Genomic DNA, 25,224 nt, shown 5'->3' with positions numbered 1-25,224 from the left:
AAAGCCTCACCATGTTGCCCAGGCTTGTTTCGAACTCCTGGCCTCAAGCAATCCTCCTGCCTCAGCCCTGCAAAGTGCTGGGATTACAGGCTTGAGCCACCACGCCCGGCCTATCTTTTATTTTTTATTTATTTATCTATTTTTATTTTTTTGATAAGGTCTTGCTACGTTGCCCAGGCTTGTTTCGAACTCCTGGGCTCAACGGATTTGCCCACCTCAGTGTCCTGAGTAGCTGGGACTACAGACATGTACCACTACAGTCAACTAGTCCTATTTTCTATAAATATTCCCATCAGCCCTTCTGGACCTTACTCCATTATTTTTCATCAGCCTTCTGTCAAAGTGTTTCTATTGCTGTGCCCTTTCTCTCACATCTCTAAATGAAAATAAAAACAAAAAACAAAACAAAACAAAACAAAAAAACATTTCCTCTTACCTCACATTGAGTTCTGTCTTTGCCTCCCCTCTCTTCTTCCCCTTTATTGTCAAGTTTTGGGAAAGAAAGAATGTTTTGTGTTTGCCTTCACCTCTTATTACCCAACTTCCCTCTTCTACCCACTGAAATGAAACTCAAGTTACTTCTGCATTATTGTCAGCATGATGATTCTGAAGTAAAAATTGTATTATTCACCTCCTGGCTTGAATTCCTCTATTGTTTTTTATTATTTTATTCATTATGAAATTCTCTTTTTTTTTTTTTGAGACGGAGTCTTGCTCTGCTGCCCAGGCTGGAGTGCAGTGGCGCGATCACACTCACTGCAAGCTCCGCCTCCTGGGTTTACGCCATTCTCCTGCCTCAGCCTCCCGAGTAGCTGGGACTACAGGCGCCCGCCACCTCGCCTGGCTAGTTTTTTGTATTTTTTTTAGTAGAGACGGGGTTTCACCGTGTTAGCCAGGATGGTCTCGATCTGCTGACCTCGTGATCTGCCCGTCTCGGCCTCCCAAAGTGCTAGGATTACAGGCTTGAGCCACCGCGCCCGGCCTTCATTATGAAATTCTCAAGGGCCTTGGTAGAGGGTTAATAATGGTTAATGAAAAATCAAGGATTGCCAAGAAGTTGGGAACTGGATTAAAACTTTACTTTGATATGGTACAAATGGCTGAAATATTGGGCTCCCGGAGGATACCATACTGTCCACCTTTTCAATCCTATAATCATTAGAAAGTCTAATCTAGACTGAAATATCAGTAGAATGGGCATAGATAAGGGAACAGTAGTAAGCTTAATTTCTGTGTTTAGTCTTGGTTCTACTATTAGTTTTGCTTTTCTGTGTATATTTTGTTTTTTCTTCTCTTTTTATTGTGGAAAATTTCAAACATTTATAAATGTAGAATAATACATGGAAATTCCATATAACCGTTAGTTATATTAAACATTTGCTTCATCTTTACTTTTTTGGGGTTTTGATTTCGTTTTTTCTTTCATAAAGCAGATCCCCAGACCATGTAATTCCATTCCTTCATACTTCAGGAGACAGTTTTCAATAATATGGCCCTCTCTTACTTAACCCCAGTGCATTATAACACCTAATGGGATTAATAATGAACCCTTGTATCAACTGATAGTACATAATCAAATTTTTCTAATTTCCTAAGTGTCTGGGTTTATTGGAATCATAATATCAATAATGAGTATATATTACATTTATCTAGGACTTTGAAGTCTCTTTAAATCTGCAGCAGTCCTCACGGCTTTTTTTTCCCCCCTCCATTGATTTGTTGTAGAACCTGTGTGAATTGTCTTACGGAATGTCCTGCCTCAGGCTTTGTCCATTTACTTTTTCTAGTTTTATTGAAATTGTTTCATTAAACCCTATATTTTCTATAAATTGAAGTTAGTTAAAAAAGAGTTGATTAAATTCGAAAGTAAGCTGCTTTGGCAGGAATTCTTCATAGGTGGTGTTCTGTACTTTATATTTAATTACATCAGCAGTCATACAGTATTTGACAGTTTACTTTTAGTGATGCTACACTTGAGTGTTGGGTATAGCTGATGATAACCTAAACACTCCATTATAAAGTTCGCCATCAACCTTTCATCTAATGTTCATCCATTGATTAATATGACCTGGATCAATTAATGCAGCAGAGGATGTGATTTGTGAGTTTTCTATTTGATCATTTCTTCCACAGCTTTTAAGCTGGAATTCTTTAATCAGTTAGAACTATTTTGTTATCCCGAAATGGTTTGTAGCATAAAGTCAGGGCTAAATGCTTACTATTGTATTGAGAAACTCTTAAAGTCTTAGTGACCCTAGTTACTTTCAGTGGTGCCAACTTGTTTTTGGTTTGTTTATTTAGTTTGTTTTACTACTTGTTCTACCTTTCTCTCTCTCTCTCAATATACTTATGAAAATATACATTTTTATAGCTCAGAATATTTTAGTCAGTTGCTCTGTTATTCATTTTCATACTCTAATTGTTTTGTGAACTTGAATTGAGGATAGCAAATATGCTTTAGACTTACAGCTGTATTCATATTTTCTTCCACTATATTCCATGGTTTGTGGCAACATTATTATAACCACGTGCCATATCTTATCTATAAAATAGCTTCAAAACAACAATGCCAATATTACTATTGACAATATAACTTACTAATTTTAAGATTTCTTTACATTTTTTGTCCTTGCACTATCCCAAACAGATATGATTAAAATGGTATGTTATAAAATCATTTGAAATATTTTATCTTTGGGATTAGGTTATAAATTTGATAATTTAGTTTTCTACTAATTTGATAAATTAATTCACTTTTCCCATTTGATTGTATTTAACTTTTATATGTAACACAGATTCATGATTCCAAAATAAAAACTACATTAAAAAAGCATACTGAAGATATTGTGCTTTAGTTCCTGTCCTTTTCACTCTTCTCTCCTGTTTACTTTTATATGTGGAATTTTTGTATAAAATGTACATATATAATATATAAAACATATATATGTGTGCATCTCTATATATGTACATATCTAAGGAAATACATGTGTGTATGCTAATCCTCTCACAAAATGTAGCATATTTTAAGTACTGTTCTTTATCTTGCTTTTGACAACTTATTATGGAATTTATAATTCTTTTTCCATAGCTACTTAATTTTCTATTGTGTGAAATGACCAGAGTTTTCCCATTTTTGCCTTGCTCATGGATATTGAATGGTTTCCAATCTTCCACATTACCATAATGAATATAACATCTACTTAATTTCATATTTAATCAGATATATCTTCAGGTTAATTTCCTGCCATTTTTATCAATGGGCCAAAAGATATCAATAATTTAGGAAGATAGTGTCAGACTCCCTTTATATATATTGTGCCTATTCTCATCCTGCTGACAAAGACATACCCGAGAATGGGTAATTTATAAACAAAAGAGGTTTAATGGACTCACAGTTCCAGATGACTGGGAGGCTTCAAAATCATGGAGGAAGACAATACAAGAGAAAAGGGACATCTTACATGGCGGCAGGCAAAAGGACTTGTGCAGGGGAACTCCCATTTATAAAACCACCAGATCTTGTGAGATTTATTCACTACCACAAGAGCAGTATGGAGGAAACTTCCCCCATGATTCAGTTATCTCCACCTGGCCTGCCCTTGACATGTGGGGATTATTACAATACAAGGTGAGATTTGGGTGGGGACACAACCAAACCATATCATTGCCGTTTAGTACTTTTACCACAAATGCATGATAATACTATTTTCTTGGCTTTTCCTTTTCTGTTTATTATGCTGTTCTTTTCTATTTTGAGTTAAATATTTAATTCAATTATTTTTAAATCTTTTTTAAATCATATTGACATAAATACTTAAATCTATAGTTTTCCCTCTGAGCAGTGCTTAGTCTGTAACTTCTGACATGTAGATATTTTCATCATTTTTATAATTTTAGAGTTTTTAAAAATCTTTTATCTAAGATTTAAAATTTCCATATAGAAAGATCATTTTTTTGTTGTTGATTCTTTTTAGTTTTATTGCTTTATAGCTGGAGAATAATTTTTGTGCTATTTCTCTTTTTGGAACTTATTTTGGCTCTCTTGCTAATCTAATATGTGGTCAATTTTCATGAATGTTTTAGATTTACTTGAAAAGGAGGCAGGTTTTTTTTTTTATTATTATTGGGATAAAGAGTTTGTTTTATATGTATAAGATCTACCTTACTGATAATTTTTCTTAAGGTGTTCTGTTTGCTTGATTTACTTTGGACTGAGGAAGTTGAGTTATTGTGAATTTGCCTGCTATTGATTTATTATTAATCAGCCTTTTTTTTTGGTAAATCCTTTGGTTTCTGTTTTGTGAATGTTGCTGCCGTTCAATTTTATAAGTGCATTATCCTTATTGTAAATTTTAGCTTTGACTATTATGTTTCCTTCATTTTCTCTTTAATGCCTTTGAAACTAAATTCTACCTTGTCTGATATGGTTTATTTTTATCTGTGTTTGCCTATCTGGCCGTCTTTTTTATTTTTAACCTTTTGAATCAAATTTAGACATTTATTTTTATACAGTATAGATTTAGGTTTTATTTTTTGCTCCAAGTTTAAATTTTTTTCTCATATAAGCTATAACCACTTGCGTTTATTAATTCACCTTATATATTTGGTCTTAATTCTGTCATCCTACTCAGGATATTCCTTCTTTCTGGAAGAAAACCTTGTTCACAATACAGGGGGTCTGCCATCACTTGGGCACCTCTACTTCTTACTTATCCCTCGCACAAGTCTGGATTCCAACTGGATTATGTTGGTCCCAGATACCTATTACCTCACTTACAAAAAATTCGGATTGTAATTTCCTTATCTCCCACTTACACTGGAATTGTAAGTTGTGTTTATTTTTTATTTTGTTACTCTTTATGGATTTCTAGAGGAGGTATTGGGAGCATTGGATCTAGGCATTCACCATCATCTCCTTTATTTTTTAAAATATGGGTAAAATATAGCTGTTTTCACAAAATAAGCTTTATTTTGGAAACATTTCAAGGCACACTTTTGAAAATATAATATATAATATGCTTTAATGTGTTTATTTGCCCACGTTCTTTTGCTGCTGCTTTGGGATCATTATGACTTCTCCCATATGGAAATGTTGACAGTTTTGACACAAATATTTTTACTTTAAAATTTTAGTTTAAAATAATTTTGTTGTTGGAGTGAAGGCAAGTGCATTGATAATGTATGTTACTATATTGGCACACACTGAAGCAAACTTTAAAAAGAAAAAAAAGGCTGTTTGTAAAAAAGAAATGCTTCAATTCCCATTTACTTCGTTTTCATTGCCAGCAGTGCTGTATGGAATTTTTTTTTTTTTTTGTAAGTAATGGATTTTCTGCGATAGGATATCAGCAAGATTTATGTGAAAACTGCCATGGTATTAATTGATGAACCTGAGGTATCTCTGTGCATGCAATACAGAGCAAACAAGGTAAAAGACTTCTTTGGTGTCTGTTGGGTACAATGAAAACACTGTATTTATTGAGTGTGAGAACAGTATACATGAGAAAGTAGATTTTCTGAAGAGCAGTTGGAGTCTGTTTTTCATCTTCAAGAACTGCTTAGAGATTCTGGTTGAGCTAAGTGAAAAGCATAGATTTTGTCTTTCAGTGATATATTGATGCTAAGAACTCTTATGAAGGGATGCAAAGATAGATTTGTGTTTATAAGTTAGTGAGTTATTATTCCATGCTATAATATTTCTTAAGGAGGTGAATAAAATTGGAAGCAATACCACAATATTTCACGTTGATAGTTTCAAGTTTAATTTGTTTCTAAGTCTTACTGTGCTATAATTATCACAGTAATTAATATGTAATGTTAACTCTTATTTTTATTAGAAAATATTAATGTACATATTTATTTGGTTGAGACTATTTGCATTTAAGTGAATGAGAATAGTGAATGCTTCAGTCTTTTTAAGGCAATTTATTTGAAATTAATTATGAATGTTTTCCATTCTAATTAAACTATGCAGTTGTAAAAATAGAAATATGCTGTGAAATATTCATACCAATTTTATTTTATTTTATTTTGTGTGTGTGTGTGTGTGTGTACATAGTAGGTGTATATATTTATGGGATACATGTGATGTTTTGATACAGGCATGCAATGTGAAATAATCATATCATGGAAAATGGGGTATCTATCTCCTCAAGCATTTATCCTTTGTTTCTACAAACAATCAAATTACAGTCTTTTAGCTATATTAAAATGTACAATTAAGTTATTATTAACTATCATCATGCTGTTGTGCTATCAAATAATAGGTCTTATTCATTCATTCTGATTTTTGTTTACCTTCTGTTTTTAATACATTAAGCAAGCATCTCCACTTCCTCCCAGCCCCTCACTACCTTTCCCAGCTTCTGGTAACATCCTTCTACTCTCTATTTTATGACCAATTTTAAATAAGAAAATCTTTCATGTTGTCCTTTGTTTGAAATTTCCCATAAGTAAATTTATGGCAAAATTGGTAAAACTGTGTTTTCTATATGAGATGTGGCAAAAAAAAAAAAATATTGAATGAATGTTGCCACATGATTATTAAAGTTTATGAAATGGTTCATGGAAAACCTTTAGTACTTTGCGTTAGTATTTTTGAATTAGTTTTTAAAATAATAGCCAAAGCAAATGAAAAATAGGGTATTTATAATTTAAAATCTTGTTGTCTTTATCTTAATTTATGTTGAATTTCATTAACTTTCTAGCAGAAAGTTTTGAAGCTAACTTAATTTTGAATAAATCCATATTTGAAAAGTTATTTTATACATTTTATTTACATAAAAATACAATCTAGCATTATATAATAATAGCTTTCTTACCAACAGGTATTTAAGTGCTTTATACAAATTAACTCATTTGCTTTTCACATCACTGGCATGAGTTAGGTACTATTAAATTTTTTATGCTGGATACAGTGGCTCAAGCTTATAATCTCAGCACTTTCGGAGGCCAAGGAGGGAGGATCACTTAAGGCCGGGAGTTCAAGACCAAACTGGGCAACATAGTGGGGCCCTGTCTCTACATTTTTTTTTTAATTAGCCAGGGTTATTAGGCCATTTATGCATTGCTACAAAGAAATACCCAATACTAGACAAAAGAAAAGAGGTTGAATTGACTCATGGTTCTGCAGGCTTTACAGGAGGCATGGTACTGACATCTGCTTGCCTTCTAGGGAGGACTTAGGAAGCTTACAATCATGGCAGAAGGCAAAGCTGGAGCAGGCATGTTGCAAGGCAAAAGCAGGAGCAAGGGAGACAGAATGTAGTGGTGGTGGGGATGTTGCCATATACTTTTAAACGACCAGATTTTGTGAGAACTCTTATCTCCAAGACAGCACCAAGCCCTGATGGACCCTCCCCCATGATCCAAACACCTACCAGCAGGCCCCACCTCCAGCATTGAGGATTAGAATTCAACATGAGATCAGGGACAAATATGCACACTGTACCACTAAGCATGGTGGCACACTCCTGCATTCCCAGTTACTCGGGAGGCTGAGTTGGGAGGATCTCATGAGACTGGGAGGTTGAGGCTGCAGTGAGCTGTGATCATGCCACTGCACTCCAGGCTGGGCAACAAAGGGAAACCTTGTCTCGGGAAAAAAAAAAAAAAAATTCTGACCCCACCAGATAAGAAAACTGAGACACAAAGAAGTAAAGTAAATTATCTAAAATTACACAGCTAGTAAATGATAGAGACAGGATTTGAAACTCAGTAGTCTATCCCTAGTGCCTAAGTTTTAAATTACCTTATTATTCTATTCTTCTACTTCTTTAATAAATATATATTTAATAATTAAGATTATTACTATTTTTATACTACATTAAAACTCTTTATGCTGAACAAATGTAATGATTTTGATATTTTTTCAAAATGAAAAATTTATTGAGTACCTATATGTATAAGCGCTTTTCTAGCACTGAAATATTTCTGAGGATGTAGCAATAAACAAAATAAATGATTATCTTGACTTTTTTCACCCATAACAAATGACTCTCTTGACTTTAATATCATAGTGATATATATTTTCTCTCTATATATGGAATTGGAGTAAATTATTTCTTTTATTAAATATTGAATAAAAATAAAAACTATAAATATAATGTTAACATGTAAGAGTGATTATTTTAATATTCTTGTTCATGATATTTCTGTTTCTACGAAAACTTTAATCTGAAAAAATTTCTTTAATTGAAGCAATATAGTTGTCAATTTATAAATTTCACATCATATATTCCTAAAAATTATCATTGTAAATAGCAGAGATACTAAGAGTTTTTTTCCTACTTTATTTTCTAGATAATATTGCTTTCTGGGAAATTGACCACTAGTATCATAAATATGAAAGATTTGGAAATAATTCAACATTTTCACATAGGCTTGATTGCTATGTCGTGGTTCATAGTGCCTGGAATAATTCTTGCTTTCAAATGTTGTCTTTGAATCATTGGGAGGAAAAATAAAGTAAGAGAACTCTCTAGACATTTTGCTTATAAGAATCTTTTTCACTATTACCTATTCCGTGATTTTTTTTTTGGAGTCCACTAGATGGTGCTAGCTTACTTGTTAGTTTTGAAGGGCAACACGATGCTAAGTGCTGAAAGGGATCTTAGGTTATCTCATGAGTCTAGGCTGCTTAGTTTACAGATAAAAAAACACCCACATAGTTTTCATCTAACTCATGGCGAAGGTAGGGCTGGAATCCAAGTTTCCTGATTCCTGTTTCAGTATTACTCTTTCTAAACAACATGTATAATCCTGAAGTACTTTTGCACTAAAATTAAAAAAACTCAAATGCAACTTTGTATATTTGTACGTGTGAATAAAAAACCATCAGACATGGCAATCAGTGAACAGCTGAAGGTGGCTGATCTCCAGTGAAAAGCCTCCAGCCTAATTTAACATTTTTAGTTTTGCTGTTCCTTATAGAATTTTCTCCCCTGTGGCAGGAATGTTTTATTAGACCATTGCCTCATTTCTGTGGGAAGAATTATTTGAAATAGATATTTGTCGAAAGTATGGCTGAAAGCTAATTTTGCCATGGGCATGAGCCCTTTGAAGAGGAAACACACTTGGCTTAAGTTTTATTTTGTGAGATCTAGGACACTTTTAAAGAGCTGTTAAAAATATATTTAACCAGTAAACTAAACAATATTTAAGCAAGTCTTTATTTGTATTATATTTAAGTCCTTTGAAAAGGCTCTTTCATATTTTTGTGGCTATGGATTGTTTTATTTTGAATGGGGCAGGGAAAGAAATATCAGATATTTTATCTGGGAAAGAATAATTTTCTTAGAGGCATTAAGGAATTAATGGTATCCTAAGATAGGACTTGCTATAAGTTTATTTTGCTCAGTTGTCAGCCTTTATATGACAATAAAGAGTTTGTAAAATTAGGACAGGCATGGTGGCTCACACCTGTAATCACAGCACTTTGGGAGGCCAAGCTGGGCAGATGGCTTGAGTCCGAGAGTTCAAGACCATCCTGGGCAACATAATGAGACCTCATTTCTACTAAAAATAAAAGAAATAAACAAAAAATAAGCCAGGTGGGGTGGTTCATGCTTGTAGGTCCAGCTATTTGAGAGGCAGAGATGGGAGAATCACTTGAGCCTGGGGGATCAAGGCTGTAGTAAGCTGAGATCACACCAATGCACTCCAACCTGGGCACCAGAGTGAGACCCTTCTCAAAGAAAAAACAAATAATAATAAGATTAAAGACAAAGGGTAGCAACCTACTTTAACTTCATTCACATCTAGAACCCACCCCCCCCCCACTTCATCCAAGTGCATTTATGGATTCAATTACTGTTTAATCAGTTGTGAATAGAGTTTTTGGAATGTATATTAATATTCTCTTTCTCCTTTAATGTTTGACTCAAAATTCAGCCTTCTCTGAAGCCTTATTTGGTCACCGCAAATTTATAGTTTTAAACTCCTTGTTTTATTAAGAATAATTATTGGGAAATAATAATAGCTATCATTTTTAGTAGCTATCATGTGAAAATCCTGTTTAAACTACTTTAAAATATTATTTTTAATCCTCATAATGAGATGAAGTCACCCTCACTCTATAAATAAAAGAGCTGAAGCTCAGAGAAGTTAAGTAACTTGTCTACCTTCAAATAGCTAGTTTGGGAGTAGACCTGTTTTTTCACAACTCAGGACAGCCTACTTCAGAACCTACGTATTTTTGTTATGCCACCTGCCTGTTGATTAAGTGTGGTACTGATAATATTAGCAATGACTCTCATGATTATTGTAGTTCAATCTTTTTATTCTTTTTTTTTTTTTTACTTTAAATGTTTTTGAGGGCATGCTATTTGGTGCCTGCAAATTTCTAACTGTTATATGTTTCTGTTAAATTGACCAGTTTCATCATTTTAAAATGTCGCTTTTCATAGGTAGTAAAGTTTTCTGCTTTAGCCTTCTGTGTCTTATATAATTAAACGTGCTTTCTTTTAGATGCAGGACTGTTTTACATTCTCAAAAATTACTGAGGACCTCTCTCAAATAACTTATTTGTATGGGTTATGTCTAGCAATATTGTCAAGTATTCAAAGAAAACAAAATTTTTATGTTTTATTAATTCATTTAGAATTTCAAATAATAAACCTTTGGATTCACAAAAAAATTTATAAATGTTAATTCTGTTTTCTAAACAAAGAGTTATAGTGAGAAGTAGGGTATTGTTACACGTTTTTGTAAATCTCTTTAATGCTGACTTAACACAAGACATCTGGGTTCTCATATTTGCCTCTGCAGTCAATTTGCTATAATATCACAAGTCGTGTGGCCTCTGGAAAACTCCACTATACTCTCTTGACCAAATGAGAGTGAAAAACGCAAATAGCATTTTGGAATTATTATAAAAACAGTGCTGACCTTACAGAACTTTTAGAAGTGTCTCTGGGAGGTCTCTGGACCACATTTTGAGAACCACTAGTTTAATGTTCACATGACGTATCTTTTTCTTTTTCTATCTTTTTTTTTTTTTTCAGACGGAGTCTCACTCTGTCTCGGCTCACTGCGACCTCCACCTCCTGGGTTCAAGCAATTCTCCTGCCTGAGCCTCTCAGGTAGCTGGGATTACAGGCGCATGCCACCATGCCTGGCTAATTTTTTGTATTTTTAGTAGAGATAGGGTTTCACTATGTTGGCCAGGCTGGTCTTAAACTCCTGACCTCGGAATCCGCCCGCCTCTGCCTCCCAAAGTGCTGGGATTACAGGTGTGAGCCACCGCGCCCAGCCTCTATCTTTTTACTTAAAATATTTCTACAAATTTTGTTTCCAGTTTGTCTCTTTTTTGTAACATGAAAATTTGTTGATTTTGTTATTGCTTTATCTGGACTGGCTTACAAACTCTAGCTTTGATTTGCAGCTATTCATCCTTAGCAATTAATTATAATCATTAATTTCATGTAATCATTGATATATTTGAGATTAAACAAACTCTCTTATTATTTTTTATACTGTTCATTCTGCCTGTTTTTTTCTTTTTGCCCTTATTTATTTGGTTTGACAGAGGTTTCAAATTATTTCATTTTTCCTCTTATATTTACCAGCTACATATTATTTTTCTATTCTTTTAGGTTACTGTAGATAGTATGACTATACCAATAGTAGTAGTATTCTGTAATAATACAGTATAAATTTTCCATTGCTGTTTATTTTGTCTTTCATCTACAATGTTCCTTCTGCCCAAAGAATATCTATTAGTATTTCCTTTATTGTAGGTCTTTTGGTGATGAATTTTTCAGATATTATATGCTTAAGTATGTTTTTAATACACATAGGCACACACATACCCAGAAACACATATATGTATGTGTGTGTGTCTATTTGAGGTATAGACTTACCATTTGTATTGCAATTTTTGCATTGTAAATATATTTTATTGTATTCTAGCTTTCCTGGCTTAAGTTGATCCTTGAAATATAATTTTATTTTTCCATTTTTGAGATTTTTTCTTTGTCCATTTTGGTTACCTTAATATTCGCTCTGTTTGAATTCATTGCGCCTCCTAAATCTGTAGCTCAGTGTCTTTATTCAATATTGAAAAATTCCAAATATACATGTTTTTAATGATTTAATATATGTTAATAGATATAATTATTGTATGTAACAATAAATATTTAATGTAATATAGAGGACATAATATATTTAATATCTTTTATATGCAATGTATGTCCTATAATTTTCTTATATATGTATATTTCTTATAATTATATTTCATTTGTGTCTCCTTGTATTTATCTGGATATTTTCTTTTAACTCAATTTACAGTTTCCTAGTCCTTCAAGTATATCTAATATAATGTTCAATTTATCTATGAAAGTGTTGTTTGCAATTGTAGTTTTTTGGTTTTAGAATTTTTACTTTTTTTTTTTACTTGATATTTAATTTGCAATTTTATAGTATCTAGTATTCAAGTATTTAATTTTAACTTTTATTTAACATGTTCAGCCAAGTTTTGTTATGTTCTGTGTCTGATAACTTCATTATCTGGATTTCCAATGGGTAGTTTCTATTGCTTGTTGTTTTTCTTTATTTTTGGTCAGATTATGTTATTTTCTTGCTTATATTTTGTTATTTGGCAGACAGAGAATACTACAGGAAAAAACTGGAACCAGTTAGAGGCTAGTATATTACTATTTTCCTCTGAAAGTCTTTATTTTTTACTGAGGGCAATCTGTGTGTAGCTAAATCTGTACATTGGTATTGAGATTATTTGAAGTTTAGCTTCAGTCCCTCAGAACGATTCTTAATCTTAATGGATAGCGCATGCTGATCCCAACCAAAAGTAAGGTGGGGTTTCTTAGGCCTACTCTGATGAAGAGGGCCCTAGAAGCCAAATTGTGACCTCCTAGGTTTGTAAACTTTCTTTCTGAGAATTATTAGATATCCTGAAAGATGTGATCTTCTCACTTCTGGATCTTAACCCTATGATTCGGTATAGTACCATTTTAGTCCTTTAATGTCTTGAGCAGATATGTTTATATAATTTTCATTTTTTTCTACTTCTCAACAAGATGAACTGTTCTTCATTACCTAGTCCATTAGTACTATAACCAGAAATCTTGCGCAACATATTCTATTTCTGTTTCCTCTCCTCGGTTATTTTCTTTTGGATTGCCTTTTTTTTTTTTTTTTTTTTGTCATTTCCTATTTTATTCATGAATTCCTTTAGTAGCTATATACTTTATTAATTTAACGGTCACTACAGAAATTAAAAATGGACACTTTATTTATCTCAAGTTAATTGATATCTTTACCTCCTGTCTCCTGACTTATGGGTGTGTGTGTTGCAGGATTTTAAATGTATTTTTATTTAACTCTGCAAGGAAAATATAATGGTTATTTTATATAAAGTTTAATTATATTTGCTCACATTTGTCCTTTTTATGCCTTTTATTTCTTCTTCTTCTTCTTTTTTTTTTTTAAAGACAGATTCTCACTCTGTTGCCCAGGCTGGAGTGCAGTGGTGGGGTCTCAGCTCACTGCAACCTGCACCTCCCAGGTTCAGGCAATTCTGCCTCGGCTTCCCGAGTAGCTAGGACTATAGGCATGTACCACCAAGCCTGGCTAATTTTTTTGTATTTTTAGTAGAGATGGGGTTTCACCATGTTGGCCAGGCTGGCCTCAAACTTCTGACCTCAAGTCATCCGCTCGCCTCGGCGTCCCAAAGTGCTCAGATTACAGGCATGAGCCACCGTGCCGGGCCTCTTCTTTTATTAAAACCTTGACTCACTTTTCTTCTTTTTAATATAGATCCTTTATATTTTTCTCTAGTGAGAAAATTGGTAGGTAGAAAACTCTACTGAATTTTGTCTGTAAGTATCTTTCCTTAACACTTACTTAAATCATAATTTGTATTTTTCTAGGTCGAAGTTTATTTCAGTAATTTGCAGATATCTATTGTTATTACTATCATTATTAATTTTTACTTTCACCAATGCTGTTAAGAATGCTATCGGTTATGTCTGGACTTCTGAGGATATTTTCTGTCTTCGTCAAATATCTTTTCTTTGTCTTTGCAGTTATGCACCTTTACATTGATGTGTCTAGGAAGGGATTTCTTTTTGATTCATCCTATTGGGGCTTGTTGCAATTCATGAATCTGTGGATTGCTTTTTAATTTTATCTATTTGTCTGCCATTATTTCTTCAAATATTTTTTCCTTTTCATTTTGTTTTCTCCTTCTGAAACATTATGTGTGTGTGATATATTTATTTTTATATCCTTGACTCTAGCCTTCATGTTGCCTGTATTCTACATCTCTCTCTCTCTCTCTTTGATGCCCATAGGTAATTTATATGTATACATCGATGTCCCAGTTGACAAACTTGAAATTGCTCTTAATCCAGGTCATTGAGTTTTAAAAATTCAGCTAATTCTAATTTCCATGTGGTTCTGTTTCTGTGTATTATATTATTTCTGCTAACTCTTATGATAACATATTGCATTGTGTATTTCATGCCTTTTATGGTTTGGGTTTGGTTTTCTTGTTTATTGTCATCTTTTTATTTGCCCTGGAACATAAATTCGTGGTTATTCTTAGATTTGGAATGAAAGTTTGGTCTCTAGAAATAATTTTTCAGGTGGCTGGGAATGCAAACAGTCTACAATCTTTAATGGTACATTTCTAGTGGTGGCTTTCTGATCACTATCTGAGCAAATCTGAGCTGCAAACCTTGGGAGTATCAGCTTGTGTTTATTATTTTAAAAATGAGATTTTTATCCCACTCTACCGAATATTGAGATTCAGGTTAAGAGATGTAACTTTCAGCAGTGTATAGCTGATTGATATTCCAGCTTTCTGTGGGACTGTAGGTTATACCTGTCCATCTTAGGTGCATTTTGAATTCTGTTTCCTTAAGTTCTGAGGCTGCAGAAATAGATTGTCATATTCATCAGTTTAACAAATTTTCTCACTTTAAAAAGTGGCTTTATTGTTTTGCTTATCTCTCTTTGCTTACCGTATTTATTTAGATTTTTGAATGAGGATTCATTACTTTCATAGCAGCACTTTTAGAAATATTCTAAAAAATGATGACTATTTTTAGTTGTTTTCAGAGGTAAGGATGATCAGGCTATTTGAACAGAAATTTCTGAAAATAGATTATTAATTTTTTTCTAAATAACTTTTTTTTTTTTTTTTTGAGACGGAGTCTCGCTCTGTCGCCAGGCTGGAGTGCAGTGGCCCGATCTTGGCTCACTGGAACCTCCACCTCCTGGGTTCAAGTGATTCTCCTGCCTCAGCCTCCCAAGTAGCTGGGATTACAGGCACGTGCCACCACGCCCAGCTAATTTTTGTATTTTTAGTAGAGATGGAGTTTCACTATGTTAGCCAGGATGGTCTTGATCTCTTGACCTCGTGGTCTGCCCACCTCAGCCTCCCAACGTGCTGAGATTAAAGGCGTGAGCCACCGCACCTAACCTAGTAACTTTTTATCTACATAATTAATGCATGCTTATTGTCTAAAAATTATACTGTAAAATGATAAAGTAGTAATCCATAATTAAATCATTCAGATACAGCCAGTGTGTATGAGCCTTCCAGATTGTTTTCTGTGCATTTGAAAAAATCACTGCTGTAATTCCCTTAACAATAAATTGTATTTTAGATGTCAGTAATTATTTTTCTACTTGAATTTATCATATAAGAGATACTTGAAAGCAGAGATTCTGTCTTGTATTATTTTCTGTCTCCCAGATGCAATGACACAGTGCTAAAACTAGTAAAACCAGTCTCTTATGAGTTTTATGTCCGAGTAAAGCTATTTTTGGAAAAACAGATTTTCATATTTGTGAAAATGTAGAGAATATAATTGGTTTATATCTGTTTACATATATCATACTCTATGCCTATTATTTCAAGAAATTAGAAACAAAAATCACATACAACTATTAAGAAAATAAAACCATAATAAAAATAGCAAACACCTGAATAGAAATTCAGTAATCTTTGAGTACTACCAAATGTAAAGACTGAACAAAATGTAGTCATACATGGAGACGTATCATATGAAAAAAAGGTGATCAAAATAATAATTTATTTGAAATGAACATTGTAATAATTCAGCCTATGATGCCTACTTTTTCTATATGAATAAATGTAGTTAGGGTACAGTTTAATTAGAAAAAGTTCAAGTAGATAATTAGGTAATTTTTAATTGAATATTAGAGAAAATTTAATAATACTTGTTATTGCTAGAGTACATGTAAACTGATACGTTTTAGGCATAGATTTTATATTTTAATGTTAACTGTTTAAGGTTTTAGTACTGCTTTTGAAATGATGAAGTCTGAATTTTACACTACTGAAACAGAATATCAATTTTAATATTTTAAAAGTACAGTGAGGCTGGGCATGGTGGCTCACACCTGTAATCCCAGCATTTTGGGAGGCTGAGGGAGGAGGATCACCTGAGGTCAGGAGTTCAAGACCAGCCTGCCCAGTATGCTGAAACCCTTTCTCTACTAAAAATACAAAAATTAGCTGGGCATGGTGGCGCACACCTGTAGTCCCAGTTACTCAGTAGACTAAGGTGGGAGGATCATTTGAACCCAGAAGGCAGAGGTTGCAGTGAACTGAGATCTGAGATCGTGCCACTGCACTCCAAACTGGGCAACAGAGTAAGACTCCATCTCAAAAAAAAAAAAAAAAAAAAAGAAGTACAATGATTTATAAAGTAAGTCATTCTGGAAATCTATTACGGTACTAAAAATCATTTTATAATGCAAAAAACATCCACATGTCAATTATGGTTGTAGTATTTATTCTCAGCCAATTTTCCTGCAGCTAATTTACTATGATGAGACAGAACATTTGTTTTTTTGCACTTTTTTTTTTTCCCAAATTTTATTTTAGTTTCATGGGTTGTATTAGTCTGTTTTCACAGTGCTATAAAGAAATACCCAAGACTGGGTAATGTATGAAGGGAAGAGGTTTAATTGATTCACAGTTCCACACAGCTGGAACAGTTCTGCACAGCTGGGGGGCTTCAGGAAACTTACAATCATGGTTGAAGGGGAAGCAGGCACGTCTTGCATGGTGGCAGGCAAGAGAGAAGTAAGCAAAGGAAGAACTTACCAAATATTTATAAAACCACCAGATCTAATGAGAACTCACTCACTGTCACAAGAACAGCATGGGGGGGTCTGCCACCATGATTCAATCACCCCCGACCTGGGTCTCTCCCTCAACACCTGGGGATTACAATTCAAGATTTTAGTGGTGACAGAAAGCCTAACCATATCAGGGGGAATATGTGCAAGTTTGTTACATGGGTAAATTTCATGTTGCTGAGGTTTAATGTATGCATAATCCCATTACCCAGATAGTGAGCATAGTATCCAATAGGTACTTTTTCAACCACTCCCTGCTTCACTGTCTCCACTCTAGTAGTTTCTACTATTTGTTATTCCCATATTTATGTCCATACATACCCAATGCTTAGCTCCCGCTTATAGTTGAGAACATGTAGTATTTGGTTTTCTGTTTCTTTGTTAATTTGCTTAGGATAATGGTCTTCAGCTGCATCCATGTTGCTGCACAGGACATAGTTTCATTCTTCTTTATGGCTGTGCAGTATTCCATAGTGTATATGTACTACATTTTCTTTATCCAGTTCCCTGTTTCTAGTCATCTAGGTTAATTCCATGTCTTTGCTGTTGTGAATAATGCTGCAGTGAACATACAAGTGCATATATCTTTTTGGTAGAATGATTTATTTTCCTTTAGCTATATACTTAGTAATGGTATTGTTGGATCAAATGGTAGTTCTAATTTCTTTCAGAATTCTCTAAACTGTTTGAACAGCCACTGAACTAATTCACATTTTCACCAATGGTATATAAATGTTCCCTTTGCTCTGCAACCTCTCCAACAGCTGTTATTTTTTGACTTTCTTAATAATGGCCATTCTGACTAGTGTGAGATGGTATATTATTGTGATTTTAGCTTACATTTCTCTAATGATTAGTAATGCAGAGTATTTTTTCACTTATTTGTTGGCTGCATGTGTTTCTTTGATATAGTTTAGGTATTTGTTCCTACCCAAATCTCATATTAAATTGTAATCCTCAGTGCTGGAGGTAGGGCCTGATGGGAGGTGTTGTGTCATGGGGGAGGCTCCCTCATGACATGGTGTTGTCTTCAGGATAATGAGTTCTCATGAAGTCTGATGGTTTAAAAGTGTGTAGTGCCTCACCCCCACTGTCTCACTTGCTCCTGCTTTTGCCATGTGACATACCTGCTCCCCTTTTGCCTTCTGCCATGATTGTGAGCTTCCTGAGGCCCTGCTAGAAACCAAGCAGATGTCAGCACTATGCTTGCTGTAAAGCCTGGACAATATGAACCAATTAAATATCTTTTCTTTATAAATTACCCAGTCTTAGGTATTTCTTCTTGGCAGTGTGAGAATAGTCTCATGCAGGAAATTGGTATGAAGAAGAGGGGCATTGCTATAAAGATACCTAAAAATGTTGAAACAGCGTTGGAACTGCATAACAGGCAGACATTCAAAGAATTTGGAGGGCTCAGAAGAAGATAGGAAGATGAGAGAAAGTTTGGAACTTATTGGAGCCTGGATAAGTGGTTGTTACCAAAATGCTGATAGTGATATGGACAGTGACGTCCAGGATGCAGAGGTCTCAGATACAAATGAGAAACTTATTGGGAATTGGCAAGATTATGTGTGTTATGCCTTAGCAAAGAGTGAGACTGCATTCTGTTCATACCCTAGTAATTGTTGGGCATTTGGACTTGAGAGTGGTGATTTAGGGTTACCTGGTTAAAGACACTTCTAAGCAGCAAAGGGTTTCAGACTTGGCCTGGCTGCTTCTAACCACCTATGTTCAGACGTGGTAGCAAAATAATGACTTAAAGTTGGAACTTACATTTAAAAGGGAAACAAAGCATAAAAGTTTGGAGAATTTTCACCCTGGCATATGGCAGAAAAACAAAAAAAGCTTTTTTGGGGAGAGTAATTAAAGCAGGCTGTAGAGAAATTACTTGCTAGAGATATTTGCATTACTAAAAAGGAGGCAAGTGCTGATGGCCAAGACAATAAGAAAAAGCTATGAAGGCATTACAGAGATCTAAGAGGCAGCCTAGGGGAACTGAATGATTTCCTTGGCCAGGCCAAGGGCCCCACTGCCCTATGTGGCCACAGGATACTGCTCTAGCTCCAGCTGTGGCTCAAAGGAGCCCAGGTACAGCTTGGGCTTCCACTTTGCCTAATGCGAGTCATAAGCCTTGGCATCTTCCACGTGATATTAAGCCTGCAGGTGTACAGAGTGCAAGAGTGGTGGATTCTTGGCAACCTCTGCCTAGATATCAGAGGATGTATGGAAAACTCTCGGGCCCCAGGCAGATGCTTGCTACAAGGGCAGAGCCCTCATAGAGAACCTCTACTAAAGTAGGTCAGAGGGGAAATGTGTGATTGGAAGCCCAACACAGAGTCTCTACTGAGGCACTGCCTAGTAGAGCTAAGAGAAGGGTACCACTGTCTTCCAGACTCAAGAATTGTAGATTCACTGGCAGCTTGCACCTTGCACCGGAAAAAGCTACAGACACTCAACTCCAGGCGATGAGAGAAACCTCTGGGGATAAACCTGGTAAAGCTACAGCAGTGGAGTTTCCCCAGACCTTGGAAGTCCAGCCCTTACAGCAATGTGCCCTGGATGTGAGACATGGAGTCAAAGGAGATTATTTTGGAGCTTTAAGATTTAATGACTTCTCTGCTTGGTTTTAAATTTGCATGGGATTTGTAGCCTCTTTCATTTGGCTGATTTCTCCCTTTTGGAATTGTAATGTTTACCTATTTCTGATACCCTCCTTGTATAACTTATTTTTGATTTTACAGACACATAGGTGGAAGGGACATGCCTTGTCTCAGATGAGACTTTGGACTTTTGAGTTAATTCTGAAATGAGTTAAGACTTTAGGGGACTGTTGGGAAGGCATGATTATATTTTACAATGTGAGAAGGACATGATATTTGGGAGGGGGCAAGGGTGGATAAATATCTAAATACAACTTGGTTATTTGTCCCTGCCCAAGTCTCATGTTGAATTGTAATCCCCAATGCTGAAAGTGAGACATGATAGGAGGTGTTTGACTCATGGGGTGGATCCCTGATATCTTGATGCTGCCTTTTCAATAGTGAGTTCTCATGAGATCTGGTGGTTTAAAAGTGTATGGCATCTGCCCCCTCTCTAACTTGCTTCTTTTTTTTGCCTTGTGACTTGTCTGCTCCCTAATTGCCTTTTACGATGATCGTAAGCTTCCTAAGGTCTCTCTAGAAGCTGAGAAGATGCCAGCACCATACTTTTCCTAAAGCCTGTAGGACCAGGAGCCAATTAAACCTGTTTTATTTATAAATTGTCCAGTCTCAATTATTTCTTTATAGCAATGCAAGAATGGCCTAATACAGCCTTCTTTTGAGAAGTGTCTGTTTATGTCCTTTGCCCATATTTTAATGAGGTTATTTGTTTTTCGTTTGTTGAATTAAGTTCCTTATAGATTCTGTATCTTAGACCTTTGTCAGATGTATAGTTTGTAAATATTTTCTCCTATTATGTAGGTTGTCTGTTTACTCTGTTGATAGTTTCTTTTGCTTTACAGAAGCTCTTTAGTTTAATTAGGTCCCACTTGTCAATTTTTTTATTATTGTTGCAATTGCTTTTGGGGACTTAGTGATACATTTTTTGACAAGGCTGATATCCAGAATGGTGGTCCCCAGGTTTTCTCCTAGGATTTTTATAGTTTGAGGTGCTACATTTAGGTCTAATTCATCTTGAGCTAGTTTTTGTATATGATGAAAAGGTCCAGTTTTATTCTTCTGGATATGGATAGCCAGTTATCCCAGCACTGTTTATTGAATAGGGAGTCATTTTCACATTGCTTGCTTTTTAAAAAGTTGTTAAATATTAGATAATTGTACATGTAGGGCTTTATTTCTGAGTTCTCTATCCCAGGGGTCCCCATCTTCCAGGTCATGGACCAGTAGTGGTCCATGGTCTGTTAGAATTCAGGCCTTACAGCAGAAGGTGAGTGGTAGGCTAGTGAGTGAATCTTTGTCTATATTTACAGCTGCTCCTCATTGCTTGTATTACTGCCTGAACTCCACCACCTGTCAGATCATCAGCAGCATTAGATTCTCATGGGAGTGTGAATCGTATTGTGAACTGAGCATGCAAGGGATCTAGGTTGCACACTCCTTATGAGAATGTGGGGAGCAGCTGAAAATGCAGATTAACATTTGCAGAGAGGTTTGACTGCACAGAAATCATAATAAATCAATTGCTTGCAGAATCATATCAAAATGCTATCAGTGAGTGGCAAGTAACAATTAAGCTGCATTTGATGGCAGGCTTTATGGTGTCAAGACTGTTGATATACTTCAATTATACAACTGCAACTTATGGCAGGGTTAAGTCAGAATCCAACACTTATTTTAGTCTGTGTGTGGATCACTCATTATTTTACTTATCATTTCCATCTACACCTCTTTCCTGCACTGTGCACTTGTCTCAGTCACAGTTTCTGTAAGCCCACAAGATAACCTTAGCCAAAATGAGTAAAAGCCAAAAATCGCTGGAGAGTTTCTTTGAAAATGGTGAAATACTCTTCAAATGATGAGGCAGCAGAAGACTCTAAGACTGCCAACAAACAGAAAGTTGCATCTAAAAGAAAATATCAAGATTTCTACTTAAATCACAAATTCATTGCAACAAGTGATTCACATTCTCCAAGTTCATTTTGTATAATACTTGGCATCTGGCTATACAATGAACCCATGAAACCTTCAAAACTTCTTTGTCACTTGGAGACCAGGCAGTCTGCACTCACCTTTGGTGTTTTTCAAAAGGAAAGAAACATAGACACAAAGAACAGAAGCAGTTATTGAAGACCACCACTTTATCAAATGTGCCTGCACCAACGGCATCATTCTTAGAGACTAACCACATTGCTAAAGCAAAGAAGTCCTTTACTATTGGTGAAGAATTAATCCTGCCTGCTGCTAAGGACATTTGTCATGATGTTTGAAGAGACTGCAGTTTAAAAGGTGGCACATGTTCCTCCTTTGGCTAGTACCATATCTAGACAATTAGACGAAATAGCAGAGGATTTTGAGGTGTAATTTTTAGAGAGGATTAATGAGTCACCATGGTACATAATCCAGGTTGATGAGTCTATTAATGTTGACAACAAGGCAACAATACTTGTCTTTACGCAATATATTTTTCAGGAGGGTATGCATGGGGATATGTTATGTGCATTTTTGTTGTCAACCAACACAACAGCTGCAGAACTATTCAAGTTAAACTATTAAATTACATCTCAGGAGGATGGAATTGGTAATTTTTTGTCAGTGTATGCACAAACGGAGCAGCTACCATAACTGGACGGCTTTCTGGTTTCACTATTCAGGTCAAAGAGGTTGCTTCTGAATGGAAGTTATGCATGGTGGCATCCTTAAAGAAATGCTGGCTAGCTCAAAAATGTCACTTGAAATTAACGTTTTGCAGGATATGACTAAAATTGTCAACCACATTAAAGTGCATGCTCTTAACTCACATCTGTTTGCACAGGTATGTGAGAAGATGGATGCAGAGCACACATGTCTTCTCTTATACACAGAAGTGAGATGGCTTTCTAAAGATAGATCACTGGCCAGAGTTTTTGAGCTATAAGAGCCACTCCAAAGATTTATTTTAGAAAACAGCCACCACTGGTAGCACATTTCAATGACACAAAAAGTGTCCCCACACTTGCTTACTTCTGTGACATATTCAACTTCAACACACTCAACCTGTCACTTCAGAGGAGAACAATAATTGTGTTCAAGTCAGCAAGATAAAGTGGCTGCATTCCAAGCCAAACTGGAATTTTTGATGCAACAAGTGAACATAGAGATTTTTTACATATTTGAAATAGTAGCAGAGATTTTTGAAAGAGACTGAGCCAGGTCCTCCTTTCTCCCAGCTGCTGCATCATTGCCTATCTCAGCTTTCAAAAGTTTCAGCATTATTTCCCAACCACAAAAGACCCCTGAATTGGGAAGGAATGGATCTGTAACCATTTGCGAATAAGCCAGGTGAATCGACTTTGGCCATGCATGACTTTGGCCATGCTAGAAGAACATCAACTGCTTGAGACTGCAAATGATGGTGGCCTTAAAAGTACATTTGAGACAACTTCAAATCTCCATACATTCCAGGTTAAAGTCAAAGCTGGATAAATATCCTGAGTTTGCCAGAAAAGCGCTGGAAAGCTTGCTTCCATTTGCAGCATTTTATCTTTGTGAAACAGGGTTTTCTGGAGAGACAGCAACCAAAATGAGATTACGGTGTAGTCTGGACATAAGCGACACACTTTGCGTCTTTCATCACCCCCAAATGGGGCCTTCTATTTATAGGAAAGCAAGCTCAGAGCTCCCACTGATTCTACATTGTGGTGAGTTGTATAATTATTTTATTATATACTAAAATGTAATAACAATAGAAATAAATTACACAATAGAGGCAATGTGCTTGAATCATACAGAAAACATCACCGTGAAACCAGTCACGGGTGCCAGAGAGATTGGAGACTACTTCTATATCCTGTCCCATTGGTCTATTTGTTTTTGTACCAATACCATGCTGTTTTGGTTACTATAGTCTTGTAGCATAGTTTAGAGTCTGGTAATGTGATACCTCTGGCTTTGTTCTTTTTGCTTAGGATTTCTTTGTCTATATCGTCTTTTTTATGTTCCATATTAATTTTTGAATAGTTTTTTCTAATTCTATAAAAAATGATGTTGGTAGTTTGGTAGAAATAATGTTATATCTGTAAACTGCTTTGGGCAGTATGGTCATGTTAATGATGTTGATTCCTTTATTCCGTGAGCATGGAATGTTTTTCCATTTGTATTATCTCTGATTTCTTTCAGCCATGCTTTATAGTTCTCTTTGTAGAGATCTTTCACATTCTGGTTAGATATATTGCTAGCTGTGTGTGCGTGTGTGTTTGTGTGTGTATGTCTATTGTAAATGGATTTGTATTCTTGATATGGCTCTCAGCTTGAATATTACTGGTGTATAGAAATGCTATTGATTTTTCTCCATTGATTTTGTATCCTAAAACTTCACTGAAGTCATTTACCAAATCGAGGAGCCTCTGGGCAGAATCCTTAGGGTTTTCTAGATGTGGAATCACATCGTCAGAAAGTGAGGTATTTTACTTCTATTTTTTATTTGTGTGCCTTTTATTTCTTTCTCTTGCCCACTTGCTCTGACTAGAACTTCCAGTACTGTGTTGAATAGGAGTGGTGATAGTGGACATCTTTGTCTTGTTCTAGTTCTCAAGGAGAATGCTTCCAGCTTTTGCCTATTCATTATAATCTTGGCTGTGTCTTTGTTATATAGGGCTCTAATTATTTTGAGTTATATTCTTTAAATGCCTAGTTTGTTGACAGTTTTTATCATTAAGGGATGGTGGATTTTATCAAAAACTTTTTCTGTCTATTGAGAAGATCATATGGTTTTGTTTTTAATTCTTCTTATGTGGTGAATTACATTTATTGATTCGCATGTATTGAACCAGTCCTGCATCCCAGTAATAAAATGTACTTGATTGTGGTGAGTTACCTTTGTGATGTGCTGCTAGATTTAGTTTGCTAGTATTTTGTTGAGGATTTTTGCATCTAGGTTCATCAGGGATATTGACCTGTAGTCTCCTTTTTTTGTTGTTGTTCTATCGCTGCCAGATTTTGGTATTAGAGTGATGCTGGCTTCCTAAAGCCTTGCATTGTGCATGAGTTATGGGGGAGTCCCTCCTCCTCACTTTTTTTTTTTTGTGGAATAGTTTAAGTAGGACTGGTGCCAGCTCTTCCTGGTATTGTATAATTCAACTTTGAATCCATCTGGTCCAGGGCCCTATTTAGTTAGTTTAGTTTTTCTTTTTTTTTTTAATTACTAATTCAATTTCAGAACTCCATATTGGTGTGTTCAGGGTTTCAGTTTCTCCCTGACTTACTCTTGCAAGGTTGTATGTTTCCAAGAATTTATCCACTTCCTGTATATTTTCTTGCTTGTGTGAATAGAATTATTTATACTACTCTCTGAGGATATTTTGTATTTCTGTGGGATTGGTTGTAGTATCAGCTTTGTTATTTCTCACGGCACTTATTTGGATCTGCTCTCATTTTTTTTTCATGTTAATCTAGC

The 25,224-nt window shown here is 35.2% G+C and overlaps 1 protein-coding gene across 1 annotated transcript in view; it reads left to right on the top strand.

Annotated features, from left to right (window-relative positions):
- LRRIQ1 (leucine-rich repeats and IQ motif containing 1) overlaps positions 1-25,224 on the top strand; it is a 210,788-nt gene that overhangs the window by 33,041 nt on the left and 152,523 nt on the right. The window contains 2 exon segments of the mRNA XM_011988666.1: positions 4,632-4,672; positions 4,674-4,824. Of these exon segments, the coding sequence (XP_011844056.1) occupies positions 4,632-4,672; positions 4,674-4,824 (192 nt within the window).

Source organism: Mandrillus leucophaeus, unplaced genomic scaffold (assembly GCF_000951045.1).
Source record: "Mandrillus leucophaeus isolate KB7577 unplaced genomic scaffold, Mleu.le_1.0 Scaffold334, whole genome shotgun sequence".
In the NCBI taxonomy this organism is placed as follows: Eukaryota; Metazoa; Chordata; class Mammalia; order Primates; family Cercopithecidae; genus Mandrillus; species Mandrillus leucophaeus.
This window is presented reverse-complemented; position numbering and strand designations above follow the sequence as displayed.